Source organism: Stegodyphus dumicola, chromosome 3, assembly GCF_044657685.1.
Source record: "Stegodyphus dumicola isolate Sdum_Otavi_A_Nest chromosome 3, ASM4465768v1".
NCBI classification, from domain to species: domain Eukaryota; kingdom Metazoa; phylum Arthropoda; class Arachnida; order Araneae; family Eresidae; genus Stegodyphus; species Stegodyphus dumicola.
In genome coordinates, this window is record NC_140770.1 from 45,930,910 (window position 1) to 45,954,007 (window position 23,098).

Sequence of the window (23,098 nt, forward strand, 5' to 3'; positions counted from 1 at the left end):
TATACCTGGTACTCCGGGTGTGCCAGCAAAACCTCTTGCACCTTTAGCGCCTGGTAGGCCTGGAACTCCTGGTAGACCCGGTTCTCCTTTTTCACCTTTATCTGCTCTGTCGCCTAAAAGCAAAAAACGTAATATTTAATTTTTTACGCAAATATAATTACTTAGCAAATATACAACTTATGCAGTCTGCTTAGTTCCCAGCTTAATTAATTCAAATAATTAATAGCTCGGAATTTTTATGTACATATGAGCATAGTTATTACACTCGTGCTCAAAAAATTAACAGCAAACGCTAAAGGAAAATGTAAGAAGGGGAATTAAAACATACAATTTATATATGAAGTAGAAGTTGAATCATCGAACGCAAGTAGGGACCAATCCCTGGTCAGAAGAGTTGTTCGTAACTCTATAGAGGCGTCACTGCGTGACATGTAGCTTTTGATTCTAACGCGAGAAGGGCTACTCGATATTACTTGACTTCTTAATAATGGCAGCAGTCGTGCTTGGATATATGTTAAGCATTTAGTTTTAAATTTAGTCAATAAAGAACTTTTGTTTTAATTTTGTATTTATACCGTATATGTGAAAATACGAAAAAGCTTAAGTAACAGCACATGTAAATATACTTTTGAATTTAAACAGTACATTCTAAATGAGAGAGGAAAATAATAATAATTAAAAATTAAAAAATAAATAAAAAATTAAAAAAAACCCTTACTTAATTATGTGATTGAAATCTTATTTATTCCAACAACTTAAACTTTTATGACATTTTGAATTGCACAAGAGTCCCTTGCTTTTACAACTGCGTTTAGTTGTGGTGACAGCAGTGACAGCTTGTATAGCCTTGCCGTCCACTTCTCGAATTAGCTGCAGCTGCTTTTCTCAGAGACCTTTCTTGAGAAGAAATCTCGTCTACGGAAAGTAAATTTTCCTTAAAAATTACGAAATGATTACGGGTATAAAGCTGGTTGAAGGTGCCATTTTTATTTGCTAGTTTATAAAAGTCGGAGTCTTCTATTCTAACAACAACTGCCGACGCATTTGGCCGTCTGTACGACTACGGTCGACATCAGGGACTTGCAATCGTACGGTATCACCAATTTGAGCAGGAAGATTTTTTTTTTTTTTCTTTTTGAGGTTCGTAACATTTTCGTTGTTTGCAACAGAAGATTCTCTTTCGCGGCCGATCTTTTTATAGAAATTAACTCGTGTTGTTCAGTCCAGGCTTGATCCGAAGACGTGGTAGGTTTCAGGTCCTCCTCAATATTTTTCTTTGGAATATGGTTTTCGGTATGGCCACAGCTCAAATTTTCTTCAAAAGTATTTCTTTAAGCCGTTCTTCGGTTTCAAAAGTATTAGAAATTTCTTAAGAGTTATTCTTCGGTTTCAATATTTGCGATTTGTTTCGGCAGGCAGAAAAGACAATACTATGCCTCTTCTTGGCTTAATGCCAAACATAGCTTCATAAGGAGTTATCAATTCCGGTGAGGAGAGATGTGTTTGAAAAATAAAAACAACTTAATTCTCGTTTACTCGCTATTAATGCATTTAACTTTTCAGGGAAAAGTTCACGATTCACTGCAGTATCCATTCAACATAAATTAGTGTATACACCATCCCAAATAGGTTTTCTCCCTTGCATTGGCGCATTCCCGGCTGTCACCTTGACCACATCCGGAGGAGTAGGGACGACTTGCAGAAACTTAACAATAGCTGGCTACTGCAGAGCGTATAATTTTCAAGAAAAAGCCAGTGATATCGCCTCATTTCACAAATTAGAATTTTTAGATATTTTTATTTTTAAAACTGAGATTGATTTTTAAAAATTTAGCATGTTTATCAAGCACAATTAATGTTGCTTGCTTTCAGGTTTGGATATTTTTTTAGCTTTTCTTATGCTGTCAGGAAATTTTTATCTACTTCTTTTAAAAAAATAATATTTTAAATCTGAACTAATAGAAAAATTCAAACAAACAATTTTCTCTTGCAATTTTTATGCTTTTTATTGGTGTAAGTAAAAAATACTAAAATCCAAAAATGGATTTTTGAAAGTTTTACTTTAAAATTCTTAATTGTACTGCTTTTTTAAAATTATATCTGAATATTATAGCATAATATTCTACAAAGGAGTTTTATTTCAGTAATATTTCATAATACATCATAGGGATAAACACTTTTAACACTTTAATAACTTTTATGCATTTATTCTAATATTAAAAATTGTATTTAACTGTAATAATTAATTGTGCTAGTATTTTATAGTGATCATTTTTTAAATTTATTTCTAGTTCTGCATAAGTTTTCTTATTTATTGTGAATTTATTTTATTAGCCCAAAGAAATGGCAGCTCAGAAAAGCTATTAGTTTCGAAACGACATTTTGCTTTGTTTCACTATAAATGTTCGTTTCACTTTGCAAACTGTTGTCATCAAATATTATCGCCCTGTATTATATTTAAAGAAATTAAGTGATGAAGAATCTGCATGAATGCATGTATGTTTCTCTCGCACTGTGAAAAAAACAGCGGAATTTAGAGCCATCAAATTTTGAATAACGTAACCCTCCACCCTATCATGGGCACCTGGACGGCCTAATTTCGAATTTGTTTTAATCCATTTCATATGTTGTAACTTTAACGAAGTTTTGATTAATAAACTCAAGGAGTTCAAAGCAAGCAATGGCAACCCTTGTACAGAAAATAACATTTTTATCTCCAGCGCGGAAATTCTAAAGATATGCTATTTTCAAATATTTTGTGATATTGCTCTTGAATTGAATTTTATGTGGTTTGCTTGTGAAGAACATGATATTCAGTAAATAAAGGTAACACGCAAAACGTTACAAAAACGCTCCTCTGGGCATAATATAAAATCAAATCTGATTGCTTCCAGAGTTTATCTTTTTTTTCCCCTCATTTCACTCAGAAAAGTTTATGCTCCCAGTTTTATGAATTACTAAAACAAATAATCATCTTGTAATGTTAATAATTAATGATCATATAATCAAATAAATGATCGTCTTGTTATGCCATAATAATTTTAAAAACTACTGCTTGAAAATGCTCATAAAATCAAAGAAAATTATCAGATCTCGTTTAATTTTACCTTATTTGTTTCAAAGCATCAGATGCTATCAATATTATTTAATTTAATTTTATTTGTACACAAAAATAAGTTCATAGGTTTTGCGCCTAGAATATTTACCATTTTACTAACGTAAAGAAATTTATACAAGAATTACGCTTGAAAAAATGCGCAAAATATCATATGCTATCAATATTATTTAACTTTATTTGTACACAAAAATAAGTTCATAAGTTTTGCGTTTAGAATTTTTAACATTTTACTAAAGTAAGGATATTTATATAAGAATTACGCTTGAAAAAAAATGCGCAAAATGCAGTAAAAAGTGCTTTTGTGAGCTATATTAAATCTTATTTGCATAAAATGTGACTTTCATAATCTCATCACTTGTACAACGTATCAAATTTAATAATCAAACACAGTTATGTGATACAAACGCCATAGATTTCCGCGTTAAAGTAAGCCAGGTCGTCCCTACTCCTTCTTGCGAACATGTGGGTGACGCGCGCTCCACCCACTGGGTTAGTCTATCTCTTATAAGGTCCATGTTTTCAACCCCCACCACAGTAAATCTGTGATTGTCGACATACACCGGTGATGGTCCGAATGTACAAGAATATAACCAAATATTCGGTCTTTCACCGACGTATTTGGTATGTGTTGACATTCACCGGTGAATGTCGACATTCTCCAATTTTGGTCTTTCCCAGTAACACACACACACACACATATATATACATATGGGCACATACATACACACATAGGTAGTACTGTAGGGTTTTTCTTAATTTGCATAACAAATTTATTTAAAGTTTTCCTGTTCTCAACTTCTCAAACTTTCCCTCACATTCTCTCGCCAGGATGTAAATTTAAAGTTAGTGAAGTGCTATTTAAACGTGTGATTATCTCAGTTTTATTCAGAGCGTGTTTCGCTAGCCTAGCGCACGTTTCGTTGTTATTTCGCGGTTACTCAAGTAAGTCTTTGTGGCCTTATCAGTTTAGTATCCCGCCGGTTAGATCTCTGTGAGTCCATCTTTTAGGAGTAACTTTGAAGTGCGTGTTTGCACTCGTTTAGTTTTAAGATTTTTGATTTTTATTCTAGTCGAACGTTTTAGTTATTGCCGAAAGTAGACGGTGTTTTTGTAACGCACGAAGTCCGTGCTGTCTGTTATTTTAGTTTGAGAAATAAAGGGTTATTTTTCACCCTTCTTCTGTGCTGGTATTTATTTCACACCTGTGCGAGAATTCGCCAAGTTCATCGTAGGATCTAAGTTAGTGCACATGGAAAAGTAGAGATAGGTCTTACAATATATATATATATATATATATTGTAAGACCTATCCTATATATTGTAAGACCTATATATATATATATATATATATATATATATATATAGATAGATAGATATAGATATTTTATTATATATTTTTAAATTAAAAATTTTTATTTTTGATTTGTTTTTGCAAAGATTGCATTATATTTCTTATATTTTGTAATTTTCTAATGTTTATTTCAATTACTTTGAATTCTGTTTCATAATGCCATTTCCAATGTTTAATTTTTACACATAGTTTTGAATTAAAATGCATAAACACGAGGGTGTCGGGGGACAATTACTCGAGCAATATCAATTTTACTGCAGAAATTGCATTTCACTCAAAATTGAATTAGCTAAAATGCTTAATCGGGATGAGTTCTTTGTTTCTCTGCATTGGTTCTTGATCCCTTCTATTCACGGAAATGTTTGGCCTGGCTTGAATTGCCGGTTTGGCATCGCCTTATTTCTAGAGTAAAGGACGAAACACCTTCGTATTTATTTCTTAATTATTGTTCATTGAACGGGAGTTGTTTTGTTCCCCTTGAAAAGTCAACTAATTTCCGATCAACGGCAATGATTACTTGCATTTAATTTAATTGCTTGCTTTTAATTTAAATTTTGTTATTCATGATTTAATTCAAGTCCCCGTTAAACATTTTTAACAATTTACATTCAAGCTACTTTAAAACAATTTTCAAAATTGAACTTACTAGCTATGGATTCTCTCTTTTAAGATAATTCTACTAAAATTAATCTTAGGAGATAATATAGTCAATATTTCTTAAGTAAATGATATATATATATATATATATATATATCTTTCTAGATCTTCAAATCATTACCTACAAAAAAATTTTACTTTTTGACAAAACAAGAAACTTCAATTTCAATACTAACAAATTAATAAATTGGAACTCCAACATATCCAAAAAGTAATTAACAATACTATAATTAATCAAATACAACGAATTAAAACTATATGCACAGATACAATAGATTTACAACGCGAAATTTTGATCCTTATCAAAATTCTCAAAAATAATCTAATTCCCTTTCAATTTATCAACCGTTGCCTTAAAAGAGCAGGCGTTAAATACTCACTCTAAATCATTTAACTGATAGGGATATGATAATTTATTCCTAAACCTGAGAAGGCGGTATAAGTTGGATGACTGTCAGTTGAAAGATTTGTATATAGTGTAATTACTCAATTGTATATATTGTAAAAAGCTAATTGTCTTCAGACATATACTGTTACTATACTGTTACTAAAAAAATGGGCCTATTTCCTGCCTTTAGACTGTCTATTAGCTCTTGGACAGCGAAAATGCCTTTTTCCTTTCTTAAATTCTTAATCATTACGACAGGACAATTAGCCAGAAATTAATTAATTTCCATTCACTAGTATTTTCAAAAAAATCTTAACAGACGGTCTCTCTCAGATAAGAACTCCACAAAACACATCCCTCAAGAATTCCAAGTCCCACCCACTACCATAAATTACTTCACCCAAGTCTTACCGACTGATATTATTCAAAGCCCCTACTGCCGCTAAGAATTTTCGGACACCCTACACTTCTGGGTCAGACACGAAGAGAACACTTTGCCAACTCCCCCACTAGAACGAATGTAAGTTACTTAATACCTTTCTGGCCTTTATATCTTCATGTACATTCAATGATCTTATTTATATTATTTTCTATATTATTTTTATATTATTTTTATGTTTTCTTTGATTTGTTTTTACAAAGTTTGCATTATTTATCTTTTTTATAATCTTCTATGTTTATTTCAACTTTACTTTGAATTCGATTTCATAATGACAATTTCCAATGTTTAATTTCTGCAAATAATATAGTACTCAAATACATAAAGATGATAGTGTCGGGGACGGTTACTCGAGTTTTACAGGATTTCTCTACAGTAATTGATTTTTACTCCAAATTGAATTCACTAAAAGATAAGAACTCCACAAATGAGAATACGTTCTTTGAGTAGCAACTATTCGCGGAAATTTTTGGCCTGACTAGAATTGCCGGTTTGGCTTTAACTTATAACTCGAGTAAAGACGAAACACTTTCATATTTACGTATTTTTATCAATTACTGTTCATTGAACGGGAGTTGGTTTGTTCCCCTTGAAAAGTCAACTAATTTCCGATCAATGACAATAATTACATGTTTTAATTTTTCCTTTTACAATTGATATATTATTCTTCGTAATGATTTAACTCCAGTCCCCGTTAAAACATTATTAACATTTTGCTTTCAAATTACTTCAAAACATCTTTCAAAATATAACTTACCAGTATGGATGCTCACTTTTAAAATAATTCTACTTTAATTAAACTTAGGAGATAATATAATCAATTAATCAATACTGTTTAGGTAATAAATTATATATATATATATATATATATATATATATATATATATACAAGACCTTCTTAAGTATTGTTCTGGACTTCAACTAGGAATCAATTTTAGCTGCTTTTAAAATCTTTACTTAAATATTTACTCAAGTTTTGTTCTTGATTTGAATTATAAATCAAATTTGAATACCTTTTTAGATATGATTTGGTTTTTATAACTAGTTCTTGCATAACAAGATGGCGAAACACATTCGCTTCTAAAATTATTGTGTATTAATCGAAAATTGATTTGTTCCCCTCGAAAAGTCAATTAATTTCTGATTAATTGATAACAATAATTATTTCAATATTGATTATTAACATAAAATTTTTACTTTCAATAGATAATTTCCGTATTTTTTATAACATTCATATTTTTTTTCTAGAAAATAATTCAAAAACTACTATCAAATATCTTCATATTTTCTTACTTAGCATCTTTATCACAAATATTAAGCTTTTTAGGTGCAAATTTACCAAATTTAATTAGTTTGAATATATATATCTACAGATACAGAGCTATACAGATAGCTAGATATGCAGAGATATTACATACTATAAACACAGAAAGAAAGTCAAAATAATTTTTCATAAAAGGTTGTTTCTTACATAAAGAATTCAGTTATGGAAAATACAAATCGTAGATTACAACCATAAACGAAGGAATATATTACACCTTAATGGTATAAACCAAATACAGAAAATCACAAATAAGAGGTACTTTATTCTTTCATTTCAATTGCATAAATTCTTTTGGTAAGCTTTCGATTTCTACAACGATACTTTACATTTGCTTCAAAATTGATTTTTCATACATTATAAAGCTTTTCTTATAAAATGAGAATAAGCTGACACATGGAAATATAGTATGCTAACAATGTTATGCATCAGAAATGAAAAATAAAATGTTACTCACCTGGGGGACCTGGGTATCCGCTTTCGCCTTTCTCGCCTTTAAATCCATCCAAACCGGGTAATCCAGGTGGACCACCATCTCCTCGTTCACCTTTCGGGCCAGGGAAACCAGGAAGTCCTGGCTCACCTATTTCTCCTTTCAAGCCTGGTACTCCAGGAAATCCGGGTTCACCTTTAAATCCTGGCAGACCAGGTTGTCCTGGTAATCCACGAGGGCCAGGGAAACCTGGGAGACCAGGTAATCCCTATAAACAATTACAGTCAGTTAAGAAGTGCTTAAAACTTCCTTCAACGCATTTTGAATAAACCTTAAGTTCAAATAAAAACAAAAAAAAGGGATCACGATATTAAAATTTTATGCTAAGCTTGGATGTTGCGTTTAATTACCTACACACAGTTTTAAATTGCTTTGCCCCACAATTCTCACTTCATTGTATCATGTTACTGCCTTTGAAGTACATACATTATAGTTTAATACAAAAGGGAAAAAAACAGGATTTAGCAGTTGTAGTAGATCTAAGTTACTGAGTGACTACATTGTGACTGACTGCTTCTGCACCTTTCCTTGTATGACTGCAATGTCAAAACGAAAATTTAGGAATCGGAAATGTTCTCTTATACATAATTATGTTAAGTGAGATTTAATTCTTAGAAGTTAGGAATGGTAATGATTAGCTACTATACTGTTCCTTCAGCAACTTGGAAAACTCTTTTAGTGCCACAGTTAGCTGTAGAGGATTTCGGTCCTCTTAATACGGAAATTATAATAAATCAAATCAAATAAAGATTGCTTAGAATTAAGTAATAAAATAAGTATAGTATAACTAATTTATAAGGTTGTTATTTACATTTATTAATTATTTACAATTCCAGCATTTACTATAACTTCTTCTTTCCGTTTCCTTACTAGAATGCAGATTAGTTAGATAGTATTTAAACTGATGTTTTTGGATTTTAAGACAGAGCGTGTTTCTGGCTTTCATGGGAACGTTATGTTAGTTCCTACCAAATCTGATAAGTTGTAATTATTCGGCTACACGTTATCGCTGCTGACATTTGAATTTGATATGCCAGTTAGAATTTCTGAGCCAGCTTAGATGAAAATTTAATTGCGTAGTTTTTTACTACTATTCTATGCTTTAAACAGAAATTTACTGTTACTTTATTTGCATCACCACGAGTTGTTGCTGATTTTGTTAGCACAAGATCGAACATTTGTGTTCAAAGTTCTATTTAAATAAAAAGGTTTATTTACTTTCAGACATCGCGATAGTTCGCTTCACGTCTATCATGGGTTTTGGAGAGATTAAATTTTTATCAGATTTAGGAAGACTATAAATTTCTAATGGTCAATTGGTGGCATCTGCAGCTGTGTCAGTGACGTTTATTGCTATTGATTGAGTTTCTGAATGAGTATTTGCATTCAGAATAGAAGACATTAAAATAAATACAATTGCGAAGAGAAAGCCCATATTTCTCAAAAATAATTGATAAAATCAAGGCTAAAGTTCCAAAGAACATTTATATTATTTAAATTCCTCAGTTGCCAATAAGCTCCCATGTTCGAACGAGATCACGGATCTTATATTTACGCATGCTTTTAGAGATTATATTCGACTCCGAGCTTATCTTTTAAAACAGAATATACGTTTAATAACTTTTCTTTCAACTTGCTTTGCGTATCTTTATTTTTGGGAGGTGAGCTGAGAGCAGTGATGGTTATTAATCTCAATTTTAGGACTAACATGAATATTTATATTTTTTAAAATAAGCGTTTACAAATATTGAGATAAATAAATGGATTTTTAATAATATTCCATAATTTTATCACTCCGTCTGGTGGTCAAGGACCTAATTTTGTTTTCACGCTACTGTCACCTTTATTATGATAAAAAAAACTTTACGAAATACTTATATCCACAAATCAAATTAAACAAGGAAGTGATCCTTACAGCTTCTCCTTTACTTCCAGCAAATCCTGGCAATCCTTCTGCTCCTTGCAGTCCAGGTAGTCCTGACACACCGGGTGCTCCTTCAGGACCTCTCTCTCCAGGTGGACCTGGTAGACCAGGCAAACCTCTTCCAGGTAGACCAGCATCACCTTTCGTTCCAGGTAAGCCATCAAGTCCTATTTGAAGTCAAAGGAAAAGATGTGCGAGTTTTTAACCTCATCATTTCGAAATAAATATATATTTTTTTGAATTAGAAATATCTTGATAACACAGTAATAGTAATAAAAACATAGCATATTTACTTGGTAGCATTTTCACATATGATTCAGGAACGTTTTTTATGATAATAATATACAACGTTCAGACAAGTAGCAAAATGCAATGTGGAGTTAAAAATAATAGTATTGAAGACAATAACTGTAAATGATTTCCCTTAAATACGAATCCAATCTAGTAATATTATTACATCTGTTTCTTTCACTTTTTTAATATGTTGTATTCTTCTTCTTCCCAAAGAAATCAAGTGCTTTGTGAAAAATTTTCCTTTCGAATTACAAGTGGTAAAATTAATATAAAAGAGGGATTTAAAAGAAAATGCGGCATGTGTAAAAAGGAATATTAATTAGGTAAAGAAATTGCGAAATGGTGAAATGTTAGAATAAGAAAAGAATTAGAATTTTTATCATAAAAATAAATAAAGCGAAAATTACTTAACGAAGCAGCATTTCCTTACTTGTAATTTAAATTTTTTTGGAAGTTATTCTTTTCTTTTACACGTCATTTTTATGGAATATAACGTTCACGTTTGGCCAGAGCAAATTAAATCAATGTAATACACGACAACAATGTAATAAAATATCTAAGACAAAGTATTTTAAAAACATTTTTGGAAAACCCTACATGTTCATATGTCCAACCTAACATTCAAAAAATGTAACAGTATAATATCATAATTTCTGATCTATTCTTGAACATTTATGTGAAAAAGGGAAGATCATTTTACATGTGAGTCCGTATCATACTCAAAATAGTATGAGTACTCAATATACAGTAAAGTACAAAAATAGTACTCAAAATACAAGCTCATGACTAACGTTAATGAAACGTGTTGCACTATATTCAAGTTCGCTACTTACGAATATAGGCCTCTTATTCAACAGAATAATACCATGTCAAAAAGGATCCAACTAAGATAAAAAATTTATTTCTGTGCCACTTTTCTTTTGCATATATAATTATCTTATCGTATTGCATATCCTAATAGTATCTTGATTTTGGCAGGGTGGGAAATTTCCAAAGTGGAATTTTCCCCACTATTGTTTTTTCTTTAAATTGTTTAAATCATAATAAACTAACTGTTATATAACATTCCAGCAAATAATCTCGAAAACAAGTACACGGGCATTGCCTTCAGTTAAATAAAAAAATACCATCATAGAATTTTCCTAACAAAATATAAAAAAGGGTAACAAATACTTAGTCATATGAAACCTGCATAAAATGAATGTAAAAAATCAAATATAAGAAAAAAGTATCAATACGTAATGTATTTAATTAGTTTTATAATTTTGCACTATGCTTTTAAGGATACTAACCAGGTGGTCCAGGATTACCAGGGAAGCCAACTAAGCCTGGTAGCCCTGGCTCTCCTTTTTCTCCTTTAGCTGCTGCATCTCCAGGTTGACCTTTAACTCCAGGAAACCCTGGAAGACCCGGTTCACCTTTTAGGCCGGGAGTTCCAGGAAAGCCATCTGGTCCTGGTAATCCAGGCACTCCTCTGTTACCTTTCTCTCCAGCTACACCCGGTAAACCATCTAAGCCTGGTGGTCCTGGGGAACCAGGAAAACCTGCTATGCCTCTTTCTCCTTTTGCACCTGAAAATTCAAAACACAGTTACTTATCAAGTCGCCAAATAAAAAATTATACGTTCTTAGGTTTCACAATATAAACATCTAACTTAATAAGCTTATTTCAGACAATCACTCAACGAAAACTGCTAAATTAGCACACAATACAAAGAACTGACAATATCGCATCCTTTAATTTAAAGCGCATAACACATTTTAAAATAAGGTACACACAGGAGATTCAAGTATTTGTAAACTTCTAAGAAATAATTGAGATACCTGTTATTTTTTTTTTATTATTATTTTTTTATTTTGAAGACTTACTAATTGAAAGCTGTTAGTTCCAATGTATTTCTTCAGAAAATTGATCTATTATTCTTAATATTAGAATGTTACGTATCAGCTTGCTTCAGAGAAGGTTCAAGTTTCCCTACAGTTTAATTGCTTTGTTTTCCGTACATTAGAAAGAAGGACAAGAAATTTTGCTTCTTTGAGAAAACAGAGATTTTCAGGCTTGGAAAAATACTGTAAATAAGATATTTCAAGGCAAAGAACGTTTTACAAAAATAAGAAAAAAAAATTTAGTCTTTCCCATTTTAGGCAACTGTTAACTTTTTGGGTACTAACTGGTTTAGCCATTTAGCACTGGTTTAGTATTTCAAGGATTCGTGTTAAATGAATAGATGAAGCTTTAAAAAATGCTCCTTTGAGCAGTTTTGGTTCAAACTATTATGCATGTTGTCAATGGGTCTGAAATTAAGGCAGATGAAAAAAACATGTGGAAAATTTCGTTTGTGTTATTGGTAAAGCTGCGGATGATCTGGGGGAAAGAAAACAAGGTCCTGCTTGTATAATTTGAGCTTGAACTAGTGTAAAAATTGCCAGTGAGCCTCGAAGTACGGCAACAGAAAGATTGCTTGTGTAGGACAATTTTTTAAAATCATTTTTCGCTATTTTCTCGTTTTGCTTTCTTTCTAGTAAGGAACGTGCTTTCCTCCAATCGTCTTCTTTCCCAAAGAAAGGTTCGATTTGTTTCGATTGGTTTTCAAAGGTATTTCGAGTTGCCTTTCTACCAGTGACAGATATGGTCAGTTTTGATTGATAAGTAACAAATGACATAAATAGTTAAAAAATACTGGAAAAAAGCGAAGGCAATGAAAGGATAGCATAAAGGACGAATAATAGTTGTATTGACTTAACGCTGGATTTGATATTAAGAAAAAGAACAGCAGCCTTGAAAAGCAGACTGAAGGGGGAAAAAAGGAAACCAGTGCTTCTGCGGTAAAGTAGACTAGACAATTTTAGACATTACTTACGCATCCTAACACAGGATATGAGTTTCTCAGAACCCCCTTAAAATTATCTTCAGGCATGAAGAGCTCGACTAGTGGGGAAAAAAAAAAAAAAAAAAAAAAAAAAAAAAAAAAAAAAAAAAAAAAAAGCTCTCAAGGTTATTTCATACAGGGTATCCATGAATGTTTATTCTGATTACAAAACATGATAACTCATGATTAAGCACAGATAACGAAACATGCATTGGACCTCAAATGCATAAATTCTCAAAGTTTATAATCATATTGGAAACATTTAAAAAACTTCTACATGTGCCCCCCTGGCAGCCTGCAAAATATCCAAGGAGTACTCAGTTTCACATTAAAAATTTCTCCTGACATACTGCCCCCCCCCAAAAAAAAAATTTTTTTTTTCTTCCTTTAGGTGTATGTTACAGACACCACATAACATTTCCTGATGTTGTGACCTTGCGAGAGTGCATCAGAGATGCCATTCACACAGTGACACACGAAATGTTGAATTTAGCCTTCGTTGGATATCTTACGTGATACCAGGGGTGTACTTATAGAAGTTTATTAGATGTTTTCGGTATTTATTTTATACCTTCTAAATTTTGAGAGTTTAAGCATTTGAGGTTCAATGCATGATTCGTTATCTGTGCACAAACATGAGTTATCATGCTTTGCAAAAATCTCAAGTTGCCTAAACCGTTATTTTGTAAATTGTATGCAAATATTTCTGTGCATTTTTATTTTAATATTTGCCTATATTCTGTAAAAAGCTGTTATAATATCTGACACAGTATGTGTTTCTATGCAACTGATGTAAATATTCCTATAATTTATGCAGTGAAACTTTTAAGCTTATGATATATTGTTCACTTGCAGTAACCTAGGTTTCCAATGGTTCCTTCAAGGACTGTGTATTTACGTGTAACTCAACAACACGTTTTTAATTTATGTCGTTTGTATAGCCCTTCCAGGCCTTGGCTGTGGTAGATTTCCTTTTTTACAGGACATGCAATAACAGCTTAAGCAAAACAGTAGGCATGTTGTCCTCATGGTGGTGCAGAGGCAGAGAAACTTGAATCTCTATGGTGATGAAGGTTCCTGAAAGATCGCGTCAGTCGATGAAGCAGACGGCTTTTGCCTGAATTAAAAACAAGGCTAACATGCCACATTTCTGTAATTCCTCAAGAAATCCTTTCTACTACGTGCTATAACATTATTTTAGCATGTGATTCATGCAATTGGAATGTACAATGTACGCTGAACGAATGCTGTGATGAAATAAAGGACATTTTTACAGATTTTTGTGCGCCACATATTCCCCTAGTAATCGAAATTTAAAGTATTCATTTTTATTGCAGCTGTCTTTTCCCTATCATCCATATAACGTATACATCAGTTTTCAAAGTAATACGTCTACCGGAATGGGCTGTACATAAATTTGAGTGAGGTCACTTTAATTATAATCACTCCGTATCTAACATACTTAAATGGCGATCCAGATAGTGTCATATTTTATACATTTAAATGTTTATATTAAATACAATCAAATTTAATAAATTTATATTAAATATAATCAATCAGAATTATATGAATGTGAAATCTGTTATGATACTTTTTTAATCAAGTTTAAACTGCATCGAGAATAATTTAAGTTATGAAATGATATGTAGAGAGTCACTCGTATAACTGTATCTTAAAATAATAATTTATATTAACTATTATAGAAATCCTTTTAATATGCGAGCATGCTGAATTTTAACTGTCTAGTTTAGTAACGTTTAAGAATGAAAGCTAATTACCAATTATAAGTAATTAATGCCTAGAGAACTCGGGTACGGATTTTTGCACACAAACTAGGTATGGTTAGAAAAACTGTTATGAATGATATAGTGATCATATGTACATATTATGTTTTTTTAACACATTCCAAAACCCAGGGTTCTTTGCAATATAATAAAAAACCTTTGCCTTTTATGAATTTTTCGGTTGCGAAAATAACCTTATAGAATTAAATAATTTGTTTCTTGCTTGCGTTATGCAAATAACAGAATTACATTTTAATGGTAAATCGCGATCTCCAAAAGAGCAGTGAAAGTCTAATTTTGGAGGAAGGGACGTTACGTTTAATTACCGATATCTCATGGAAATGATTACAGAAGCTGAAAAAAAGCATTTTTAGTGTTTGCCGCTAGCTTACATGAGAAAAATATAACATAAAATGCTCTAAAATATTTTTACTGTTATTAATACCTGATATAAATTCCAAAAAGCATCAGAATGCTTCTGTATAAATCAGTGCAGTATTAACATCAAGGCACACAGTTAAATGGTATTCATTTTCCACACTGGGTACACTTATAAATACTTATAACAACCTGTGAGTCAAAACTTACGATTTAGCATTATTTTCCTTAATAATTAGGAGAAAATAGTTGCTGTTAGCAGCAAGAAAAGGTATTATCATGTTTAAAAGCATCTTTTACTTAAGAATTAAAACGGAACACATACGGGAGTTTAAAAATTATTAACACAATTCAAATATATCTTACTCAGTTCACTAATACTCAAATATATATTACTCAGTATGACTTAGAAAAACGTCTCTTTCAAGTTAACAACAAACTGCGATAATAACGAAAGAAATTTAGCATAGTTTACCAAATAACTTGCTTTTTGCATAAATTTGTTATCCAAAAGAATTTTTAAAACCAAACTTCTAAGAGCTGCAGGTTGCGACATTATTGCATAATGCTTCAAATTTCATTAACAAAGTTTGCTACATTTACATCTCTGTTATCGCTTCATTTCGCCTTGAGGTTCTCTTATTCCAGAATCTATGCAGATTTAAGTGCCAATTACTTTTCGAAAAGTCTCGCACCCAGATGTGAAAGCTTTGGCTTCAACGACGACTTCCTGCCGTTTAATTTATCTATTGCCTCGGATTAGATTGAAAATCTGAAGAATGCCTAATTCATAGATTCAGAGTTCAGAATCCCTTTTAAGAATCATCATGGAAATTTTAAGCCTCCGTTAAATGAAATTATACATTGTAATTAGAAGCAGTTTTAAGAACTTGTATTTACAGCCAGACCAGATGATTGGTAATATCGTGTTTTATTATTTTTAATTTATGCCCAGCAAGTGATGACACAAAATAAATTTAAAGTAACCTGTGTCTTTTGCTTAAACAGATTAATTATTCTAGTGATACCAAGGAATCAAAGTATTACCTAGATATAATTGCATTTGAGCCAAATTTTATCCAATTCGGGATTTAATACAAACATTTATCCAATGGAAGATTTAATTCAATCGCAGTATTAAAACCTTGTGGTATTTTAACTGCACCTTCTGCTAAATCATGAAATTTATGACTATTGCGATCATTCGATTTCACAAGATTGTGTCTGTGTCATTGTCGGCCACAACTCTTAATATCTCATACGTCGAAATTATAGGATCAGAGGACGAATACTATTTAGATATGTTTCTCTAAAGCTTTCGCAATATAACGAAAACTTCAAGTTTTGTGCTTTATGTTTATTAGCTTCAACCAGAAGTTACAACATCATGAAGCTTTAGTTCTTGATTAACCGTTCTTTGTTTCTGGTGGAGGCGATCAACTAACAAGACAGAATTAAATTGAAAATTGAGCAAATAGGAAATATATCTTGACCTGAAATTTAAAGCGCAAATATTCCTGGATCGATTTGATATATGTATAAATAAAGGTATTAGTTGTACCTTGTATGCCAGGTAGACCATCTAATCCCTCTCGTCCTGGTGGTCCGGGGGTACCCGGCGTGCCATCAAAACCAGGCAAACCAGGCAAGCCTGGTATGCCTGGATCACCTTTTTCGCCAGATAGTCCTGCAAATCCTGGAAGTCCAGGATCTCCTTTTGCTCCGGGAGGGCCTAAAACATAAGCGGAAGAGTTTAGGAAGGTATACATGTTATGTCAATTAGATTGCAAACATTAAATATTTTCCACTCTTTAATATAAAATGAGAAAATATCGCAATTTTTTATTCCGCTTGTGAATTTCAAAAAATTTTATTTTATTAATTTAATATTTCCAATTTTTGGTTCGGATTGTAGGATATCAATGTGGGATAAAATGCATAACAGAGAATAAAAATAAATCATCATCGTTAAATATCGAAAAAAATTTCATTTGATATTTGTTAAGCATAAAAGTTACAAGTTCAATATACAAACAGCATTGTAAAAAATCTACCGAAAACAGGTGAAAAATATGTATTCAAGTTTAATATAAAATTTGAACAGTACTGTGAAATAAATTATCGATAGCAAACCTTTTTCTTAATTTTAAGAACATAATATGGAAAATTAAAATGAAATTTTCAAAACAATCTTTAAATGGATTCATTTGTAAAGTTTGGATTTTTATTCAATTTTTTTAATATAAATTATTTCCTTTACTATGAGACAAACCAGTCCTAATTATTAATACCACATTTAATCATTGAGTTCATTGGTGAATATGCTTTTGCAAAAAGTTATTTATCTCTTAATTATAAACATTTCTTGTTCGATTAAATGATCCAGATTTTGTGACAGACATTTTTTGTTAAAATTCTACATTAAAATATCCTTTTATTTATTCTTTTAAGTTCATTATACATAATATTTTTACTGTTCATACAAATTCCCCTTTTCTGGTCTTTGCATAATGTGAAAAGTGTTACCAATATTGAATATTTTTCGAAATATTTCATTACCTCCAGTATTTAGAGTCAACATTATTCATTTATTCATAAGACAGAATACAGCCCATCTAAACAGCGAAGCTGTCTGTAAGGTTACAGTCAACATGCATCATAACTGCCAACCTTAAAATACGAAAAATTGTAAAGCTCTCGCACTAAAAGCGGAAGTTTCCGGGAAGCTTTCGCTAAGCCATTTCGAAAGAACTTCAGATCGATTCGAAAGAACTTCAGCCATTTCGAAAGAACTTCATTCTCTTTATGATGCATGATTTAGATTATCAAACTATTTATAATGTGACTGTGATGTAAAATATATTGGTGGTTTAAGACATCGACTGCCGTGCCGATGAGCGTGGGATCAAATCCCAGAGAAAACATGGATGTTTGTAAATGAATACTGTGTGTGCGGCATGGGGGCACTCAAAATGCTGGTGAGCCGAAAGTCCTCTCCAGTGGTTTGATGGTAGAGGAAGAAGTGTGGAAGACCCTCAGACTCCCATCTTGAAGCACTCTCTATATCAAAATTAGGGCACAGCTGCACAGTAAGTGAGGTGGGACTCTATCTATATAACCAATGATGAAAATTTGGTATCCCACCCACTTATATCCTGTACCTGTACAATATCATGGGCGTATTTAGGGGGAGCTGAAGGGGCTGCAGAAATCTTGAAAATTCAATGATAATCTCGGCGGGATTCGATCCTGAGATCTACCAATTTGCTAGCTAAATACACTGATTATTATACAACAGAGAGGTATGAAAAGAGTGCCTTTACTTGAGTTGAGAGTTATTAGTTTAATAAGTTAATAACTAATTGTGAAATATTTAGTTTTAATTTTGTTTATAAAAATACTGATTTAATTAATAACAACTTCATTTCCATCGGTACTTTATTACTTTAGAATTTTGATTTTTATACCTCCCATGCGTTAAGAGACTGCAATTATACTGTGCTGTGAAAAGATTCCACTCAACTAATATAATAATTATTTGAATTCTGTAATGGTAGAATTTTCAAAGAGCAGGTAGTTATTAAAATATTTTCTAATTATCATTCATTTTCTGCTTCCTAAAGAGAATCGAGAGTCGAAATATCATAAGCGTTTTTTCCCATAATATTTTCATGAAAATATTTAATTGATAATACAGGATTACTCATTAAAAATGATCAATGAAATTTAATAAAATAACGAACTGATATCGTATTTGATACAAATCTCTGAAGAATCGTTATTGCCATTAGAAGATGGTACGATAGAGAATGCAATTAAATTAAAAAATAAATACCTGAATGGCATTCTCAATCTAAAGTTCCAAAAAGCAGACCAATCATATTGCACCTTCTCTTTAGTAGCTTTCGTCTTGTAATTGCTCAGATTCATCTTTTCATATAAATTATTTAAAAATGATGGTTCGCTTCGAAAGTTCGAAGTACTTTTCCGATAGGGAAGAAGCCTTAACGTGCCAATACAAAGCCTAAGTCGTTTCAAAAATGCGTCAAATTAAATCTCTTCTACATTGTCAAAGTATTAATTTTTGAAACAAGTTTATATCAAACTCAGTCGTGTACAGAAGAGTACACTTTCAAGTACGCTTTCCTCCGAATTAACAGCAGCAAAAAATTAGCCTTCACTAGCTAACCATGATTTTTATTATTTGCTTTATAATTTTGGAATAAATGTTTTTAATGACAATTTTACCTGGTAATCCACTACGTCCTGGTAGCCCTGGTTCACCTGGAGGTCCTGGTAATCCTTCTCGAGCTGGTTCGCCTTTTGCACCTTTACCGCCTGGAAAACCGGGTAAACCTGGATTGCCAACTTCTCCTTTCACGCCAGGAAATCCGGGTAAGCCACGTTCACCTAAAATAGCACACAATTAAAAATATGCGGTAAAAGATGTTATCTGCTTTTACACAGTGAAGTAAACAAACAGTGTAAAATTAATTCTTGCTTAAATACATTCATTGCTTGAAGTAAAAATGAATTGTTTTTGAAGTTACTATGCATTGACGTTTTATATTTAGTTAATAATATAAAAGGTTAATTTTACTAAAAAAAAAAAAAAGCAGATTCTTTATTACTAATAAATACATACAGTAAATAAATACAGTAATACAAATACAGTAATTAAGTTAATACATGCAGTAAAACTCCACTTTCTAAAATTTGCAACAAGAAGCATTTGCTATTTAGGAGGTCAGGAATGTTCGCTTAGGATGACATGGATGAAATCAGGTTATTGAATTAATATTTTAGGAATAAAGAAATCTGGCTTTCTAAAATTAAGATCTAAGATTAGGGTAAAATTTATATAACTAATATGCATTGTTATGATTTTTTTGCAACTAATTTATTTCTGTATGAATTAATAATCTCTGTTGCTGTGGTTTAATTTAAGCTTTAGTTATAGTTTTATTTAAAAACACCGTTACAGTTTTGCAAAGTATCTAGAGAAATTAATAAGTACCTATTGGAATACGCATATTAAGTTTATAATCATTCACGTACACAAGCTAGAAAATATTATCAAGATGGAATCGTATGAGCCTTAGAAACATGGTAGTTTGAATATAATACAGAAAAATATTTGGACTGCTTATTAATAGATAGGAGTTATTTTCTATTAATCTAAGAATCTATATCTGAAGTAAAACTACCGTATTTTCCGGCGTGTAACACGCACCGGTTTATAAGGCGCATCTATAATTTCAAACTATATTTTTTAATTATTAGGAATATTTGCCGTATAACGCGCCCCCCCCAATTCCTCACGAAAAAAAAAAAAAACTAAGAGATACATGTGCAATAATGCTATTATCTTCTGAGGTCACCTATTCGAACATTTATCCTAGCCTTTCGAACAATGGTAAATCCCACAGACAAGCGATTAGGGGAACAATATTATGTGTGGGGGTTAAATGCTTGGAGGAGTAAATATTCGGGCAAATTGTATTCAATGCAGATGTCCAAAAGAATGCTACACCACTTCCAATCTGAATGAAACTTAAAATTGTAATTTAGATTTTTTCTCTTTCTGTAGTCATTCGAAGCCGATATTTTAATAAAATAAAGTGAAAATCGAAGGCTTTAGTAAATCGCAATTGCTTTAGTTGAAATGCAATTGATCTAGGGCTCATTTTACTAGTAAATATGGCTCCCGCGAAAAGAAATAGGCACAGTGCCGGTTTCAGATGCAAAGCCATTCATTTTGCGAAAGAAAATGAAAATCGTGGTGCAGCAAGGATTTTTCGTGTTGGTGAAAGATTGAACGGATAATGATTACTTATTTATGGATCTAAATAACAATAATTATGAAGATTAAATAAATTTCGATGATATGCCTGAAAATATAACGAAGACGAGCATGATGAACTCTTCATATTATCCGATAATGAAAATGTTTAATTTCATAAGGTATGTAATTTATTTTAAATAAATAGCATTTCCTAAATAGCATTTGGGTGCATGTAAAAAAATCTAATTTTTTTCTTATTTTTAAGCTATTATTTTTATATCCGGCGTACTCGCAAATTTCGGTTCTATTTTTTGTATTAAAAGTGCACATAATACGCCGGAATATACGGTAATTATCTAGATTTTGTAAAATTATTCCGAAATAGGGGAAAAATACTGTATTTTTATTTAGGTAAATAAATATATTAAATTTCTTCAAAATATGTATCAGTTTAAAATGGGTATGATATGAATATAAATTTGAAACTCAATACTGGAAATGAATTTTATTTCTCCCTGTTAGAAAGCAATTCAACACTCACCTTGCAAGCCAGGAGGTCCTGTAAATCCTGGATCACCTTTCTGTCCAGGTAATCCTGGAAGACCAGGAGGGCCGGGTCTTCCTATTCCAGGTGAACCTTGATCACCTTTTTCACCTATGGATTCAAAAAGATAAAAGTATTAAAGCAATGCATTCTAGAAAGAGTTTTTCTTTAAAGATAGTTGAAAAAATAATCACTAGAAATGGTAGTCTTAAATTTACTTGTTTTTAAACTTGATAGCGACCTATTTATATGCTATTTATAATCTACCTAATATTTTTGCTTAAATGTTTTAACATTATTTTATTGAAAAATGAATATTAGTAATAGAATCTTAAAATTTATTCCATTCATTTTCCGTTAAAAACGATATATTAACGAAATAATTATACTACATCGAGTAGTTTTACATTAAAAATGCCTATGTTATAATACTAAGTATTTATAAATATTCCCTAATATGATCCACCTTTCTGGCAATAACAGCTCACAGATGCTAAATAATAGATCCTATAAAGTTATGAACATCCTATTTATCCTACGTCCTTTGCAACAGTTATATTTGTTGATGCCCAAACTTCGAAAGAAAATCAGCTTATCTGACACTCTTTGTTTGACATAATCTGACATAGATCACATGTATTCAACCGAGCTACTGTCAAGGGATGATGAAAACCAAGGCACTGTGGTGCATTTCTCCGCCCAATGACAAACAGAACGTGCATCCTGATAATGCAATGCTGAAAGATGGTGCTGTGTCAAGTCTAAGAACTAGTACATAATGTACACAGAGTTATAGCCAAGAGATATAAGGTTTAGAAGATAAAGCTTTCCGGACTTGAACCAGCCTGCCAGGTACCAATAATAATAGCAATGTGATCAACGTATACGATTTAATTCTGACTACGCATCATGCGATTTCTTAGCCACTTCTTTAGGATTCAAGAAAACATTACCAATCACTTCAAGTGACCGTTTTCCCTTTGTGGATGGTCAATTGGTGACGTCCTTTGGCCATTGAATGGTGTTGTGTGCGATGACTGGGTATCATTACGGGTGTTGTTGGTTTCTGTCTGGAGAACTGTAAGATATATAGTGTATAACCACATGGAAAAGGATCGAAGCGGACTGCTGTTTAAGGTGTAGGAAGTGGAAGATCATTACATTTTGTTGCTGAGATACAATATGCGACCCCAAATTATCACTTCCAACATCAATGACGCATGGTTAAATATCTGATCAAAGTTAATGCAGGTCTAGGATACCTTTGGTACAGTACTATAGAAGCAACCAACAAATACGGCTGTTCCTGAAATACAGGCATCTCCCTTCTGGGCCACAACTATTTATCTATAAGTGATTAAAATTGATGTATAGCCTCATTAATAATATATCATTATTACTTTGGGTAATTAGTAATAGCCACATATAATACTGATACTGGTGGTGCCACATATAATACTGCTACAAGTTGTTTCGTTTTCAGGTTGGGAGAGTCTTATCATGGCATTCAAAACTCCAAGATTTCACAGAACATAGAAATAACATTTATTAACTATAAACTTGCATCAAAATTATAAGACATGCGTCATTTTTAATGTTCAAGCATCAAGAAGAATATTTTTCATCGGCGCGCAGCAAGATCGCCACCTATCTACCGAAAAGATGGAGCAGATACTATCCGGAACACCACCGATGTCGCTTCAAATATATTAAAATAAAAATTTTCATAAATAACGTTCTTTATAATACGAATA

General features: G+C 31.8%; 1 protein-coding gene across 1 annotated transcript in view; it reads right to left on the bottom strand.

The window, feature by feature from the left end:
• The window catches only part of LOC118195887 (uncharacterized), a 235,872-nt gene that overhangs the window by 19,648 nt on the left and 193,126 nt on the right, over positions 1-23,098 (bottom strand). The window contains exons 25-31 of the mRNA XM_085812832.1: positions 21,342-21,455; positions 19,264-19,425; positions 16,577-16,747; positions 11,277-11,555; positions 9,682-9,857; positions 7,731-7,974; positions 6-113 (exon numbers count right to left, since the gene is read on the bottom strand). Of these exons, the coding sequence (XP_085668958.1) occupies positions 6-113; positions 7,731-7,974; positions 9,682-9,857; positions 11,277-11,555; positions 16,577-16,747; positions 19,264-19,425; positions 21,342-21,455 (1,254 nt within the window). The remainder of the gene's footprint in view (positions 1-5; positions 114-7,730; positions 7,975-9,681; positions 9,858-11,276; positions 11,556-16,576; positions 16,748-19,263; positions 19,426-21,341; positions 21,456-23,098) is intronic.